Source organism: Moschus berezovskii, chromosome 13, assembly GCF_049115385.1.
Source record: "Moschus berezovskii isolate FMDL1 chromosome 13, NW_MosBer_1.0, whole genome shotgun sequence".
Classification (NCBI taxonomy): Eukaryota; Metazoa; Chordata; class Mammalia; order Artiodactyla; family Moschidae; genus Moschus; species Moschus berezovskii.
The window spans coordinates 61,775,793-61,790,360 of NC_142472.1; the positions used below are offsets into that span (position 1 = coordinate 61,775,793).

Here is a 14,568-nt window from a genome sequence, read left to right on the forward strand (position 1 = left end):
CAGCACCTTGCAAAACCAAGCATTTGGGGCCTGCCTACATGTTGCCACAATTTGAGTTGTTACCAGAGCTCCTGTGTTGCCTTCATATCCGAAAGCATAGGAATTTCAGGGTGCAAAGGGATCACCGCTTCCCAGTGAATGAAAGTGGATAATGAATGAAACGTATAGAAGTTAGTTTCACATTAAAGTCCATTTCTACTTTCCTTGGGCATCCAGGAGTGATTTGTAAGATGCTTCCTAACTACCTCTTAACACCTGACTCAATCGGTTTCATCCTCACTTCCTGTAGAATACTTCAATTTTCCCATTAAAGTAATGCATACACAGATCGCTGGGTGAACCCATTAATAAAGAATACTTAATAAAAAATTGGGAGAGGTGTAAGATTAGCAATTATTTTCATTCAAAACAAGGAAGAAGGCAATAACTAACCAGTTCTTAAAACGACCATTTGAATGGTTTCCACTATCTGTTTTATGGATGGGAACTTAGTGATGGGAATTTAAAAATTAAAAACAGACAAAAGCAGTAACATATATATATATGTATATACAAAACGTGTGTGTGTGTGCACACAAGAACATTTTTCAAAAAATAATAAAGGTAAAGATTCTTATGCCTGGCTCGCTAGTTACCTCTGCAAGTTCCAGGGTTCCCTAGTTTCCAAGGACCCCTCTTCCCTTCCTGCGTGGCCAAGACCCCTTCTCCCTAACCTCACCTCTCACCCCCAAATTAGGCCCCCTACCTTGCCGCGGACCCCGGATCCAAGGATTCCCTTCCCACGTGGCCAGGCCACCTGCCCTGTCCCTAGTTCCCAGACTCCCCACTATCCCGCCTCAACGTCCCAGACCCCGTCGCTGCCACTCGCGTTCCTTCCTCTTCCTGGGCCAGCTTCACGCTGGGGCTGCCGGAACCGTCAAGGAAGGTCTCTCTCCGGGGGCTGAGAGCACCACGTGCGACCCTAAAACCCCAGGTCTCCTCTTCCGCCCTGCCGGGATACATGCACCCGAACCCAGGTCGGCCAGGCGGGGCCTCCGGTGCGCAAGGACCCAAAATGACCGAGGACACGCCGCCACCACGGACTAGGAGGCCGCGACTCCCACCAGAGGCCCGCTCGCTGCCACTGGGCCTCTCTGGGAGTAGGATTAGGTGTGTGAGCGGGGGGAAAGGGGAGTGAGCCGCGCTGTATGCCCGGCGCGGTCAAGGCGCCGCGGCCTCAGCAGCCCCGAGGGCCCCGCGTCGCCCTCCCGGGCCAAGGTTCTCAGGAGCGGGCCGCGGAAAAGACGTTAGCGGGAGGAGTTAGCGGCTGTTGGGGGAACCGGTTCAAGTAAAAACAGTCCCTTCCAAACCCCGGCCATCGCGGGGCGGGCCTTCTTCCTCCTTTACAGACACCGGGCACAGAGGGGGCGTGGGCGCCCAGGACGGTCGCCCGCCCGGGCACGCCCGGGCAGGGCCGCTTGGGAGGGACCCAGGGCCCCGCCGGTTGGCACCACCCTGCCCTGAACGCCCAGGGATCGCGGTGCGTCCTCCCTGAGCGTGTCGGGTGGGGAGGTCGCCATAGAGATGCGGCCGCGGAGCGCGCACGCCCCCCTGTGGTTGGCATGGAAACGGCCCCCGCGAGGCCCGGGAGCTGCGCTGATTGGCCGATTCAACAGACGCGGAGGCCGGCGGGGGGCGGGGGGAGTTGAAAGTAAGTAGCTCTGAGCTGGGCCGCAGACGCTGGGAGCCCGGCGCCGCGGCTAGAATCTATTAACACCTCCGTCCCCTTCCGCCCCGCCCCGCCCCCGCCCCGCCCCCTTCAGCGGACCCTTCTTCCCAATCCTCGTGTGCATTTGCTAATTGTTCGAGACTTATGTGTAAAGAAATAAGACTGAGAAGAGCGAGGTCCGCTGTGGGTTCCAAGCAGATTTTGGGGCCTTCTGTCTTGTGGGAGGAAGGCCGCGGAAGAGCACTCTGCTTGTCACTTGAGAAGGGGACGTACTTTCCCACAGTGATGTATCCTGGGTCACTGGTTTGCAGGGAAGGGGTGGTGGAGTGATGGATAAGCATCACAGCTAGGAAAGACACGGGCTTGTAGGTTTGGACTCCCCACTAATGTGGGGGTTAGTGTCTTGGCTTGGAGGTTTGTCATATTCCTCTCTCCTTCCAGCCATCAGCCAGGTATTGGAAGAAAGGCTGGAGAGATTCAAATCACCGTTTTGGTTCAAAGCGGCTTTGATCACTTGCACTGTGGCTCAGGCCCTTTCAACCTTAATAACTGCAAGGAAGATCATGTGTCACCGGGCTCTGTCTTCTAGAGAGTCTCAGCATCCTTGGATCCTTCATGGAAGAGGTTGACTAACCGGCTTGTCTGTTTCTCCTTCTTTGACAGCAGTAAGCTGTGGAGACTGAGGCTATGCATCTCAGCAGCTCCAAGAGTGGAGTAGTGCTGGCTCCAGTGTCCCGAGGTCCTGATGCCTGTCAGATGATAACCAGAGGCCAGTTCGGCCAGGATCCGCCACAAAGAACAGTACTAGGAGTGCTAACTGAGAATGGGCAGTACAGGAGGACCTGTGGCCAGGTAATGCCTGAAAAGAGCTGGAAAGGCCCTTGTGTCTTGGTGGGAAGTGGGATCTCTTGAGATTTTCAGCACAAACTCCCCTTGAGTATTCAGCCCTGGAATCTGACCTATAGGGGCACTGATTTTTTAAAAGAGCACTTTGTCAGGTCCCTTTTTCAGCTAGCAATACTGAATAATTTTCTTTGTTATTAGGAACTGTTTAAGTCAAGTATGTGTAAAGTCACGTAAAAGAAAGTGAAAGTGAAGTCGCTCAGTCATGTCCGACTCTTTGTGACCCTGTGGACTGTAGCCTACCAGGCTCCTTCATCCATGGGATTCTCTAGGCAAGAATGCTGGAGTGGGTTGCCATTTCCTTCTCCAGGGGATCTTCCTGACCCAGGGATTGAACCTGGGTCTCCTGCATTGCAGGCAGACGCTTAACCCTCTGAGCCACCAGGGAAGCACTTAAGTTCTGGGCTAAAAGGACATTGTGAATGCACCAAAATAAGCTATTGTTCAGCTGCTAACTTGTGTCCAACTCTCTGCTACCCATGGACTGTAGCCTGCCAAGCTTCTTTGTCCATGGAATTTCCCAGGCAAGAATACTGGAGTGGGTTGTGATTTCTTTCTCCAAAATAAACTTGTGGTACTGGTGTTTCTCTAGATCAGAATGGTATTCAGATTGACCTAGGCTGTGCCTGAAGCATCTCTTATAACCTTTAAGTTCATTGGTGATGGTGTTAGAATCAGGATTGGATCACAGTATACTAGATTACTTCCAAATGTGTGCTTTGAAAGTCAGCTTCTGCCCAGGACTGATAATGGACAGTTGGGCAAAAGATCATGGGCCATCTGATGTTTGGTTGCTTGTGCTTCATTAATCATAGGTACCTCCCTTAACAGAATGTAAACAGAGGGTAAATAAATTCAACACTTAAAATGTAAATAAAGAGTTTGGATCTTTAAGAATGAATTTTGAGATTCAAAAAAAAAAAAACTTCCTCAAGTCTGTTATTACACCAGCTTCTCATAAGCTTGTACTGTGTATCTATAGTGGGGCGACATTGGCAGTAGTATAGTGGAGTAGGTGGGCAGGTACCCTTTCCATTTAATAGGTGAGAAAATTTGAGAGGTTTGAGAAAGCCTTCCCACTCAAATATAAGTCATGATGGAGGCCAGATCAGAAGCTTCTCCTCATCTACTAACTACTCCTACTCCTCTTCTACACAATGACACAAGTCATTTGTGTTTTGGTGGCATCTGGTTAGTGGGAGAAAATTACCCAAAGTAATCTGTTTCAAGCTTTGGAAAAAACTGAGTAAAGGTGGTTTTAGCAAACTCAGTTTGCTTAGCGACATGGTGTACTTCTTTAAACATGAAGTCTAACACAGTGGGTTAAGGAAAGAGTGGGATGAATAGAGGAACATTGAAACATGTACATTACCGTATGTAAAATAGAGAGCTGGTGGGAATGTACTGTGTGATGCAGGGAGCTCAAACCCAGTGCTCTGTGACAACCTCGAGGGGTGGGATGAGGTGGGAGGTAGGAGGGAGGTTCAAGCGGGAGGGGACATATGTATGCCTGTGGCTGATTCATGTTGATGTATGGCAGAAACCAACACAAATTGGAAAGCAAATATCCTCCAGTTAAAAATAAATAATTAAAACACGAAGTCTAAAACCTCTCATGAATTGGCAGTTACCCCTGTTCTTAGTGGTTTCACTTTAAATTCATAACTGCTAGTTAACCTCTATGTTGCTTGGTGCTACCTCTGCATTTCCCGATTCTATTCCTCTACAACCGTCTTATAGAAATCTTTTATTTATAATTTCCCTTCTCTCTTTATACTCTAAAGCCTCTATCTCTGTCCTGCCTCTCAGCTTATAACTTTATGTCCTATTTTCCTAAAAATATAGATGCAACTGTAAGAATTTCCGTATACCCTGCCCCTCTCCTGCTGCATGACCTATGTGTTCCTGCTCTTCTGCAAGGTGCACCCCCATGTGTGATGCACATCTGATGTCCTCTTGCCTCTTCAAGGATATCATTCCATCAGTTCTTCTTTCTCTTCTTAGTTTTCTCTTCTCTACTGGGTCAAACCCAAATGCAAATATATTGTGATTTTTTTTTTTTTCCAATCTTAAAAATCTTTCAACTACAAAGCTCTTTACAGCAACTGTCCCATTTATGGCAGTATTTCTTGAGAATTTTTCTACTATAAACTCTTATCAGGATGAGGATTTGAGATGTCAGGTTTTCTGCTGTACTTCCAGTGTTTAGAAAAACCATGGCTGGCCAGGGTAGCCTGCAAGTATTTGTTGAACAAATACTCTGTCTCGATTTCTTCTTTTGTTCTCTTTGACTCAATTCGTATTTAAAGTTGTAAATATTTGTTTAAAAATTATTATCTATTTGGCTGCAATAGCTCTTAGTTGTGGCATGCAGGTTCTTCAGTTGCAGCATGCAAACTCTTAGCTGAGGCATGCAGGATCTAGTTTCCTGACCAGGGATTGAATCCAGGTCCCCTGCGTTGGGAGTGTCAAGTCTTAGCCACTGGACCACCTGGGACGTCCCTCTCTTTGACTCAGTTTATAATCCTTTCCTCTTCTGAATGGCAGCGTTTGACATTGTTGGTCATTCTTTCTTCCTTGAAGTAGTTTCTTCTGACTCAGCCCAGAGAACCCAGCTCTCTTCTGGTTTCTCATCTCGCTCACTGGCCACACCTCATTATCTTGGTTCTTCATCCACTCTCTGAAAGTGAGAGTTTGCTAGAGCTTAGTATTTGATCTGAATTGGCACTCATTCCCTTCACAATCTGTTCAAGTCTCCTGGCAACAAATACCATCTTTCTGTTGGTGATTCCTTCTTCTGTCTCTGGCCTGGAACTCTCAGCTAAGTTTGAGGCTCAAATTAGCTATCTACTTGACATCTCCACTTGGATCATGCAGTAGGCATCTGAGACTTAAGTGAAACCAAACACTGACTCCAGCCCCAACCTGCTCTTCCCAAAGTCTTCCTCATTTCAGTAAGTGGACTATCCATTCTTCTCATTATTTAACCCCAAAACTTTGTCATCCTTGACTCTTCTTTTTGTCCCACCCCACATCTAATTTGCTGAGAAAATGCTGTTGATTGTACTTTAAAAAATGTCTAGAATTTCATTTCTCTTTCTCATTGTGTCATATAATAGTGTTCCATAGCTTGTAAGAGAATTAACTCATAAATTAACAACATTTCTAAAAGCATCGTGTTTCTGAATAACTGTGTATAAATGGGACCCTTCCAGGAGCCTGTTGATTAAAAGTTGACTTTAAGCAGGACTCTGTAACTATGTGTCAAGAACCTTGCTGGGTTGTGATAAAAACCTGGCATGCTACCAGCACAAAAGCTGACTTACAGTCCCCGCCCCCCGCGACCCCCAACATGTGGTACCTAGTTCACTTTGGAGAAGAGCTGTAGTTTTTCTTTTTTTCTATAATTTTGCATTCCTTTGATAAATATGTGAGGAAGATGACAAATTTTAGGTTAGGTCCTTCCCCAGATGTCACATATAGACAAAGATAAGGGCAAAGTAATCCTTTGGAAGCTTCAGGTTCTGAAATTCAATTGCAGACATGGATATTTCAATTCAGATTCCTCTCATCTTTCCAGCGTGCTGGTTTGAGTCACATGGGTTCTTAGCACCTATGTGGGCTCCGGGGTAAAAGCCTCTAACACAAAAACTTCATCCTTTTCTAGGGGCTCACCACACTCAGGTGTTTCTCTGGATCAGAAAATGTCTTCCCTCCAGCTGGAAAGAAATCGCTTTCTGACAGTAGGGTTCAGGGACCTTCCAAGCAAGGATTTGACATCTACATGGATGAGCCTGAGCAGGGGGACAGAGATAGCTGCCCAGGGCGAAAGGGGATGGCCTTAGAGGATGTGTATGAAGTGGACACCAGCGCACTCCAGTCAGACCTTCACTTCCTGTTGGATTTTAACACAGGTAATGGGACTCGCCCATGGCTGATGGTACCCTGTCTTCGTAATCACCTGCAGTGTTCAGTAGAATAGAACTAGCAAGAGAACTCCCTGAAGTAATAACTGTTTCACAGCTGCCTGTAGAGGGTTAGTGGATGGAACTAGTTTTGAAATGAAATGTCTTACCTGATAATGTTGAACCCCCTGCAGTTTCCCCTATGCTGGTAGATTCATCTCTCCACTCCCAGTCTGAAGATGCATCAGATTTTGGTACAGATGTGATAAATGTGACTGAATATGCTGAAGAAATTCATCAGTACCTTAGAGAAGCTGAAGTGAGTTTTCCCAACTTCTCCTTCAATTTCCAGCACCCCAAGCACTCTGTATTAAGATAGTTATATGCTCTTGGCCATGACCACTAATGAATGGCATACTTGTGACATCTAAACATGAGAACATTTATGAAAAATAATAGTTGGGTGTGGTGAGTAGCAGTTACTTGGACTATTTCTCTATGTCTCAAAAGGGTTTATATATTAAGGATTTCACTCTTGCGAAGAACCATTATTGCCATGTTCCCCCTCCTTGAAGTTACGTGTTAACTAAATTGCATTACAAAACCAGAATTGCACACTTTGGTCCATATCATGATGTACAGGTTTCTCTGGTTTTTGACTGAGTTTCCTGCTAACCTTTGCTCATGAGCTTTTTAAAAAATAGCAACTGTACTGTGGAGTGATCCTTCTAAGATAACAACTATTTAAACATCAAAAAAACTCTCTCCCCAAACAGGTAAGACACAGGCCCAAGGCACACTACATGAAGAAACAACCAGACATCACAGAAAGCATGCGGACCATTCTGGTGGACTGGCTGGTTGAGGTTGGAGAAGAATACAAGCTCCGGGCAGAGACCCTCTACCTGGCCGTCAACTTCCTGGACAGGTTTCTTTCCTGCATGTCTGTTCTTAGAGGGAAACTGCAGCTTGTAGGAACAGCAGCTATTCTCCTGGCTTCGTAAGTCCTTCAGCTCAAATAACATGAAATGTCAGCCTGTCTAAACACGTGATTTCTGTTCTCATTTATTGGAGAAATACAGTGCTTGATAATTAAAACTTACTCATGCCTCCTTTGATAAAATATCATTATTTTTACAGTGTTTACTGAGAAACTGAATCTCACCACATGTTCACTCTTCAATTTGGATGTTTAAGATCCTCTTAATGACAAGTTCAGTATCATGACTAAGGCAACCATCAGCTCAAATTCAGAATATAGTTGAATTATTTTGTAGTATAGTCTTTTGGCTGTATTCTACTGTGAGTAAAAGCCCTGTTTAAAGAGATTTGGGTTTATGTAAGCCTTCTCCAGGCTCTAGCAAGTGACTCATAATAACCCAGTTTATTTGGTTACAGGGAATAAACTATTTTAGCTAATTCCTGTTACTATCAGTCATTCATAACAATATCTATTTGTGTAGAAAAGGTCTGGGTTGTGACTAAAAGTAAAAGTGTTAGTTGTGTCCAACTCTTTGCGGCCCCAAGTACTGTGGCCCACCAGGCTCCTCTGTCCATGGGATCCTCAGGCAAGAACACTGTGGGTAGCCATTCCCTTCTCCAGGGGGTCTTCCTAACCCAGGAATCGAATCTGGGTCTCCTGCATTGAAAGCAGATTGTTTACCATCTGAGCCAACAGGGAAGCCTTATTTGTGTAGAAAAGCACTGGGGTTGTGGCTAAGTTTCTTTTAAATAAGTGACCTGATGGTGAATAGTAGTTTCCTTTCTATTCTTCTGGTCTCAGACTTTATACTTATTAATTATGATAATTTTGCAAAAATTTCATGGTGGAAAGGAGAAGCAAAAGCAAGGAATTGATACCAGTGAAATCATCATCTTTCTCTCGGATACATAGCATCTTTTGCTAATTCAATAGAAAAAGCTGAGTACAATCTTAAAAAAAAAAAAATCTAAGGCCTAAGGAGGTTTTTTTTTTTTTTTTCCTATCATCATGTTCAACATAAAATTCTTTTCCACAAGATGAAGTCTGTAGAATTAAGAGGAATTTACCCGCATGTCTGTCATTCAGAATCTTTCAGCTGATCAGTCGCCAAAACCTAAAATGCCTAGTTGAAAACTGTCTCTTTACTACTCATAGCAGTAAGTATGACATATCCTTGTCATACTCATGCTCTTTATGGAAACAAGCTTCTGTATTTTTTCACACCTGTACCATTTCATGATTTATAAGTGATATTTAAGTCTACAAGGGCCACGTGACAAGCCTGGTTGGGATAGCACAAGAAAGAGAGTCAGAGGGTCCAAGTTTTACTTTCCCAAACTCTTTCCCTTTTGTAGGAAATATGAAGAAATATATCCACCCGAAGTAGATGAGTTTGTCTACATAACCGATGACACCTACACAAAGCGACAACTGCTGAGAATGGAACACCTGCTCCTGAAGGTCCTTGCTTTTGATCTGACAGTGCCAACTACCAACCAGTTCCTCCTTCAGTACTTAAGGAGGCAAGGAGTGTGCATCAGGACTGAGAACCTGGCCAAGGTAGGCCACTGACTTCCAAGAGCCTCAGTGCCAACTGGACAAAAAAGTAGCCTCCTTCAGTTCTTCCTTCCTTTTCAGTTCTTTGCCTTGGGCCCAGAAAAGCTTTTTAGCAACTGGAAGAGAACTAATTTGAAGAACATAACTTCTGCTTATGAGACGTTTCCATTAATCATGTTTGGAAGATGTGGGTTGTCTAATCACCCACAGGTCTTAGAAAAAAAAAATGTAAGCTTGGAAACTATTCTCTTGTTGTATACAGACCACAGGCAAGCAGTACCTCTTAGGTTCACAGAAAGGAAACAAGATAAATATGGTTTGATTTGGCTCTAATCTCATTCTAACATGTTAAGTAAAGAAGCACTATTTGGTCATTTTGGAGTCCTAGAACTTTAGTTAGAGTCACTAAAGTATTGGTTTGGAAAACCCGGTTCCCATCCACCTGGTTCCCATTATCTAATATATCTGGTATTTATATGCAATGCAAAGGGCAATAAGAACATCTCTATAAATTTCCCAGTGTTTCTTTTAATCTGATAAGTCCCCCTGGTACTGTTCTAGCCAATGGACTGCATGCATTTGCCTGATAAATTTTTAATTGATTTTTTACTGGAATATACTTCATTTACAGTGCTGTATTAGTTTCTGTTGTATAGAAAAGTGAGTCAGTTATACATGTATGTATATCTACCCTTTTTTAGATTCTATTCCCATGTAGGTTATTATAGAGTATTGAGTTGAGTTCCCTGTGCTCCCTCACAGCTCAGTTGGTAAAGAATCTGCCTGATCCGCTGAAGAAGGGATAGGCTACCCACTCCAGTATTCTTGGGCTTCCCTTGTGGCTCAACTGGTAAAGAATCTGCCTGCAATGTGGGTGACCTAGGCTCGATCCCTGGATTGGGAAGATCCCCTGGAGAAGGGACAGGCTACCCATTCCAGTATTCTGGCCTGGAGAATTCCATGGACTATTATAGTCAATGGGGTCACAAAGAGTCGGACATGACTGAGCGACTTTCACTGTCACTTCCTTGTGCTCTACAGTAGGTTATTATCTATTTTGTATATGGTAGTGTGCATATTTCAATCCTAATCTCCCAGCTTATCCCTCCCCACTCCCACCTGATAAATTAATAGCTATAATATGGACATATTTTTGCCTTTCACTCAAGATTCCAGTCTACTCCAGTGGCTAGAGGAATGATATTTGACCAGCATAAACCTGCACTACTAGTATAGGTGACCTATCACATACACTGTACAGATAGACCAAATATTGATCCTTGCCTGTACAATATTGAAATTTACTTGTAATTAAATATATTAAAACATAGATGTTATTCTGGTTATAGATAGGCATGGTGATTATTGACTCAGTGAGTACTTTTGAGCATCTATTTCTGTGCTCATCACTAGATACACATTGAACAAAGATGACAGTTTGTTCCCTTGACATTTCTAGGTTTACTTGGAACCTTAGCCAGATTCCTAATTCCAATGAGACTTTCTCTCTTGTGCTTAGTACGTAGCAGAACTGAGTCTCCTTGAAGCTGACCCGTTCTTGAAATACCTTCCTTCACTGATAGCTGCAGCTGCTTATTGCCTGGCAAACTATACTGTGAACAGGCACTTCTGGGTAAGATTCTAACTGATTCTTTCTAGATGGTACTTGGGCTTCCCAGGAGGCTCAGTGATAAAGTATCCTGCTGTGCAGGAAATGTGGGTTCGATCCCTGGATTGGGAAGATCTCCTGGAGAAGGAAATGGCAACCCACCCCAGTATTATTGCCTGGGAAATGCCATGGACAGAGGAGCCTGGCAGGCTACAATCCATGGGGTTTCAAAAGAGACTTAATGATTAAACAACAACAAGATGATCCTTAAGGCCAGTCTAAAGTCTATTTAGTAACTCAAGGCTTAAAACTGGTGGGCCTGTTAGGAGGGAGAGTTAGTTTTATAAGGAACTAGTTGCCTAACCCCCAGATTACAATGTGTAGCTGGTCAGTGTTCATGGCTTAGACTCTGTGGCTTAGCTCACTGGGGCCAGAGGGTGCAGGAAATCAAGGAGATGGTGGTGACACGCTCGTTTAGTGGAAGCTGGCCTGGAAACCCCAATGCCCACACTTATGTAGGGAGTGCCCTTGTAGCGTAAGCACTGACCACTTCAAGGCAAAGGATGTTGACTCTTTCCCTCCATGTAAAAGAACCTCGGTCCAGTTAGGATAGTCAGAGGTTGTATGAGGCTTTCAAGGGAACAGGGAATTATTGTTGCTTCTTGCCTCGTGATAGCTGGCAGGATTAGAGATGGGCCCCTAAGATTTGGTTCTGAAGGCTCACTTTTGTGCTAAGAGAGCAGGGCATCTACTTTTATTTTCTAAAACTCTTATTTCTTATTCTGCATTTGGCTAAGAATCTTTCCACATTCTATCTAAATAGAGTGTTCAAGTAAGTTGAGGCTCTTCAGGGGCCGGTAAAAATCCTGCTCATAAGAGAATAAACTGATCCTAAGTTAGGCATTTATAATTGTACGATATGAGCAAATTTAGAACTCTGACTGTTCTTCCTAATATCTTATTCCTAAAGGCTCTGAAGAAGGATTATGGTTTCTTTTGAGATGAACATGGATACTTATTAAGTATACCTATTAATTCCCTTCAGTTCACAGTTTTATCTTCAGATTTCTGATATCATATATTAAGATCTTCAAGCTCTATGATACAAATTTCTTCTTTTGTCTTGATTAGCCAGAAACCCTTGCCACATTTACAGGCTATTCATTAAGTGAAATTGTGCCTTGCCTGAGTGAGCTACATAAAACGTGCCTCAGTATACCCCATCGACCTCAGCAAGCCATCAGGGAGAAGTACAAGGCTTCAAAGTAAGTTCCCGAAATTCTCTTATCTAGGCTCACTACTTAAAACTTTAGTAAGTGATGGTAATTTCAGAATTAAAAAACAGAACAAATTGTATATGATGCTGGCTGGAAAAGTAGGGTTGCATGTCAAACCAAGAATATCAGTTTGGCAGGGCCTAGATTTATAATTTGTCACCTTGTAGAGTAGCAGGTGGCTCAGTAAAGAATCTGCCTGCAATGCAGGATACCTGGGTTCAATCCCTGGGTTGGGAAGATCCCCTGGAGAAGGGAATGGCTACCACTCCAGTGTTCTTGCCTAGAAAACCCCATGGAGAGAGGAGCCTAGCGGGCTACGGTCCATGGGGCGCAAAAAGTCAGACACAACTGAGCAACTAACACTTTCCAGAGTACATCTAGTCAGCCAGCTCGTTCCTTTCTGTTAAAATTACTAGACGGTTTTCTGGGGCCCACGTGAGATTTTATGAAACCAAAGTCCTTGGCGCGCACTGAGCTTGCCGTGGGTCTCGTTTCAGGTACATGCACGTGTCTCTCATGGAGCCACCCATGGTCCTTCCTCTGCAGTGAGTTTCCGAACCAAAGCGCCTTTGGAATTTAACCTCCTGATCAACAGACTCGGTCATGATTTTTACATGTTTTCTGCAGGTTGCATCAAACTAGTGTTGCTGCGATATAGGTGACATACTTTTTAGAATGTGAGTGTATTTAGGTTCTCTTAGACGTAGTAGCTTGTAATATAGTCTAGTACTTTCTAAAGAATAAACCTGCCTTCTGACCATGTGTTAGACTTATTTACTGCTGACTATGGCTGACACGCTTGCCTGGTATTTTAGTTGAGAGTATTACAAATGTCATTTCTATTTTAAGAGTGCTTCTACATTGGTTTTATAAATCCAGTATGCTGTTAGGATTAAGTGTTCTGAGGAATCCAGAGATTTTCATGTTTGGTAAATCACTACCCTGAGACTTTTCTCTTCCTATCTTTTTACTCCTCATGTAGCTCTCCATAAACTGGCACGGGTGAGTGCCAAGCCTAGACGGATTACCGAAGGGACGTAAGCAAGCACTGTCTATTCTAGTGTCCCTGTCAGGCCCTGGGGTGGGTAAAGACCGTGGGTTGAAGAATAAATGTTATCAGGTACCTCAGAGGGGTAATTTACCTAATTTAATTCTAATTGAGGGTTATGATGCTTATTTTGTAAAGGACTTTTATTTCAATGTCCAGTTTTGATTTAGTCACCCATCAAGCATATATTCAGCTTTAGAAGATTTTTGGAGAGGTAGAAGAAGAAAATTTTACCATAAGATGGGACCTCATAATAATTAAGCTAATCCCGGGCTTCCCTGGTGGCCCAGTGATTAAGAATCTGCCTGCCAGTGCAAGGGATACAGGTTCAATCCATGGTCCAGGAAGATTTCAAATGCCTCAGAGCAACTCAGCCCATGTGCCACAACATCGGAACCTGTGCTCTAGAGCGCACGAGCCGCAACTACTAAAGCCCGTGCACCCTAGAGCCTATGCTTCACAACAAGAGAAGTCTCTGCAGTGAGAAGCCTGCACACTGCAATGAAGAGTAGTCTCCACTCGCCACAACTAGAGAAAAGCCCGCGCAGCAAGGAAGATTCGGCACAGCCAGAAATAAATAAGTAAATAAAAATTTTTTAAAAATTAAGTTAATCCCTCATGTTCATCCTTGGAAGATATCCATGCTAAATGCAGCTGAAACTCAAATTATTCACGATCCTACAGTTAACTCACTACACACTTGTTCATGGTCCCTTTAAGCACATATCTAGTATATGGGATGAGGAAAATTGGAGCAAAAATGCACTCATTTTAACTTTCTTTTAAAGATTGGAAGAAAAATCAAGAGTAGACTTGGCCTTGAGGGAGAGTGGTGCTTACTGGGGATTGCATAGAAATGTTGCTGATGTCCAGCTTAGTAGCCCTGGGCCAGCAGGCCTGGAGGCCCAGGAGCCTCTGGCTGTGTTCCGCCTCTAGGCCTGCCCCTGGGCTCAGCCCACATGGCTCAACCCACATGGCTCTGCAGAAGTGAGAACAGCAGATTTCCTTTACAAAAAAAAATATCAGACCCAGGTGGAAAAATGGGAGTAGATGAAATTAACCCCAAATCTGATGTTTGTTCCAAGCAAGTAGGAAATGGCAACCCACTTCAGTATCCTTGCCTGGAAAATTCCATGGACAAAAGAGCCTGGCAGGCTAAAGTCCATGGGTCACAAAGTCAGACACGACAGCACACACGCATGCACCCTAATGGAATTATAAGTGTAAAAATACAGCCGTACTTGACATGTTTTGTGAAACCTTTTTTTTTTTAAGTTTCCACAAGCCCTTAAAAGAGTCTGGCATAGCCTTTTTTTTTTTTTCCTGCAGATAAGTATTCTCAAGGTGTCTCCATTTCTGATTCCACTGAAGAAATCAATATTTCCTTAAACGGTTTTGTGGTTTATGGCATAAGTTTCACAAAAGGGATTTAGGACCTGTATCAATACTAGATCCTCTGTTTTTCTATGTTATTTTGCAAAAGAGGCTTTTGTTTCTAAAGTTGGATCTAACATTTGACCTTGACTTTAGGTACAAAACCATGCTGCAGGCCATAGAAGTCCGAACCCACAATTCTCAT

General features: G+C 43.9%; 1 protein-coding gene across 5 annotated transcripts; it reads left to right on the top strand.

The window, feature by feature from the left end:
* Positions 1–1,754: 1,754 nt before the first annotated feature.
* On the top strand, positions 1,755–13,541 carry CCNA1 (cyclin A1). Of its 5 annotated transcripts, none has more exons than XM_055426825.2 (9): positions 1,755–1,995; positions 2,372–2,560; positions 6,279–6,525; positions 6,711–6,835; positions 7,293–7,516; positions 8,854–9,058; positions 10,575–10,688; positions 11,796–11,929; positions 12,439–13,541. In XM_055426825.2, the coding sequence occupies exons 2-9, from the start codon at positions 2,396–2,398 to the stop codon at positions 12,488–12,490; spliced, it is 1,266 nt and encodes a 421-aa protein (XP_055282800.1). In that variant the 5' UTR covers positions 1,755–1,995; positions 2,372–2,395; the 3' UTR covers positions 12,491–13,541. The 5 variants fall into 5 exon arrangements, with proteins under 5 accessions (XP_055282800.1, XP_055282802.1, XP_055282801.1 ...); XM_055426827.2 differs by having other exon boundaries at positions 1,755–1,990; XM_055426826.2 differs by having other exon boundaries at positions 1,755–1,990; positions 2,375–2,560.
* Positions 13,542–14,568: the final 1,027 nt, after the last annotated feature.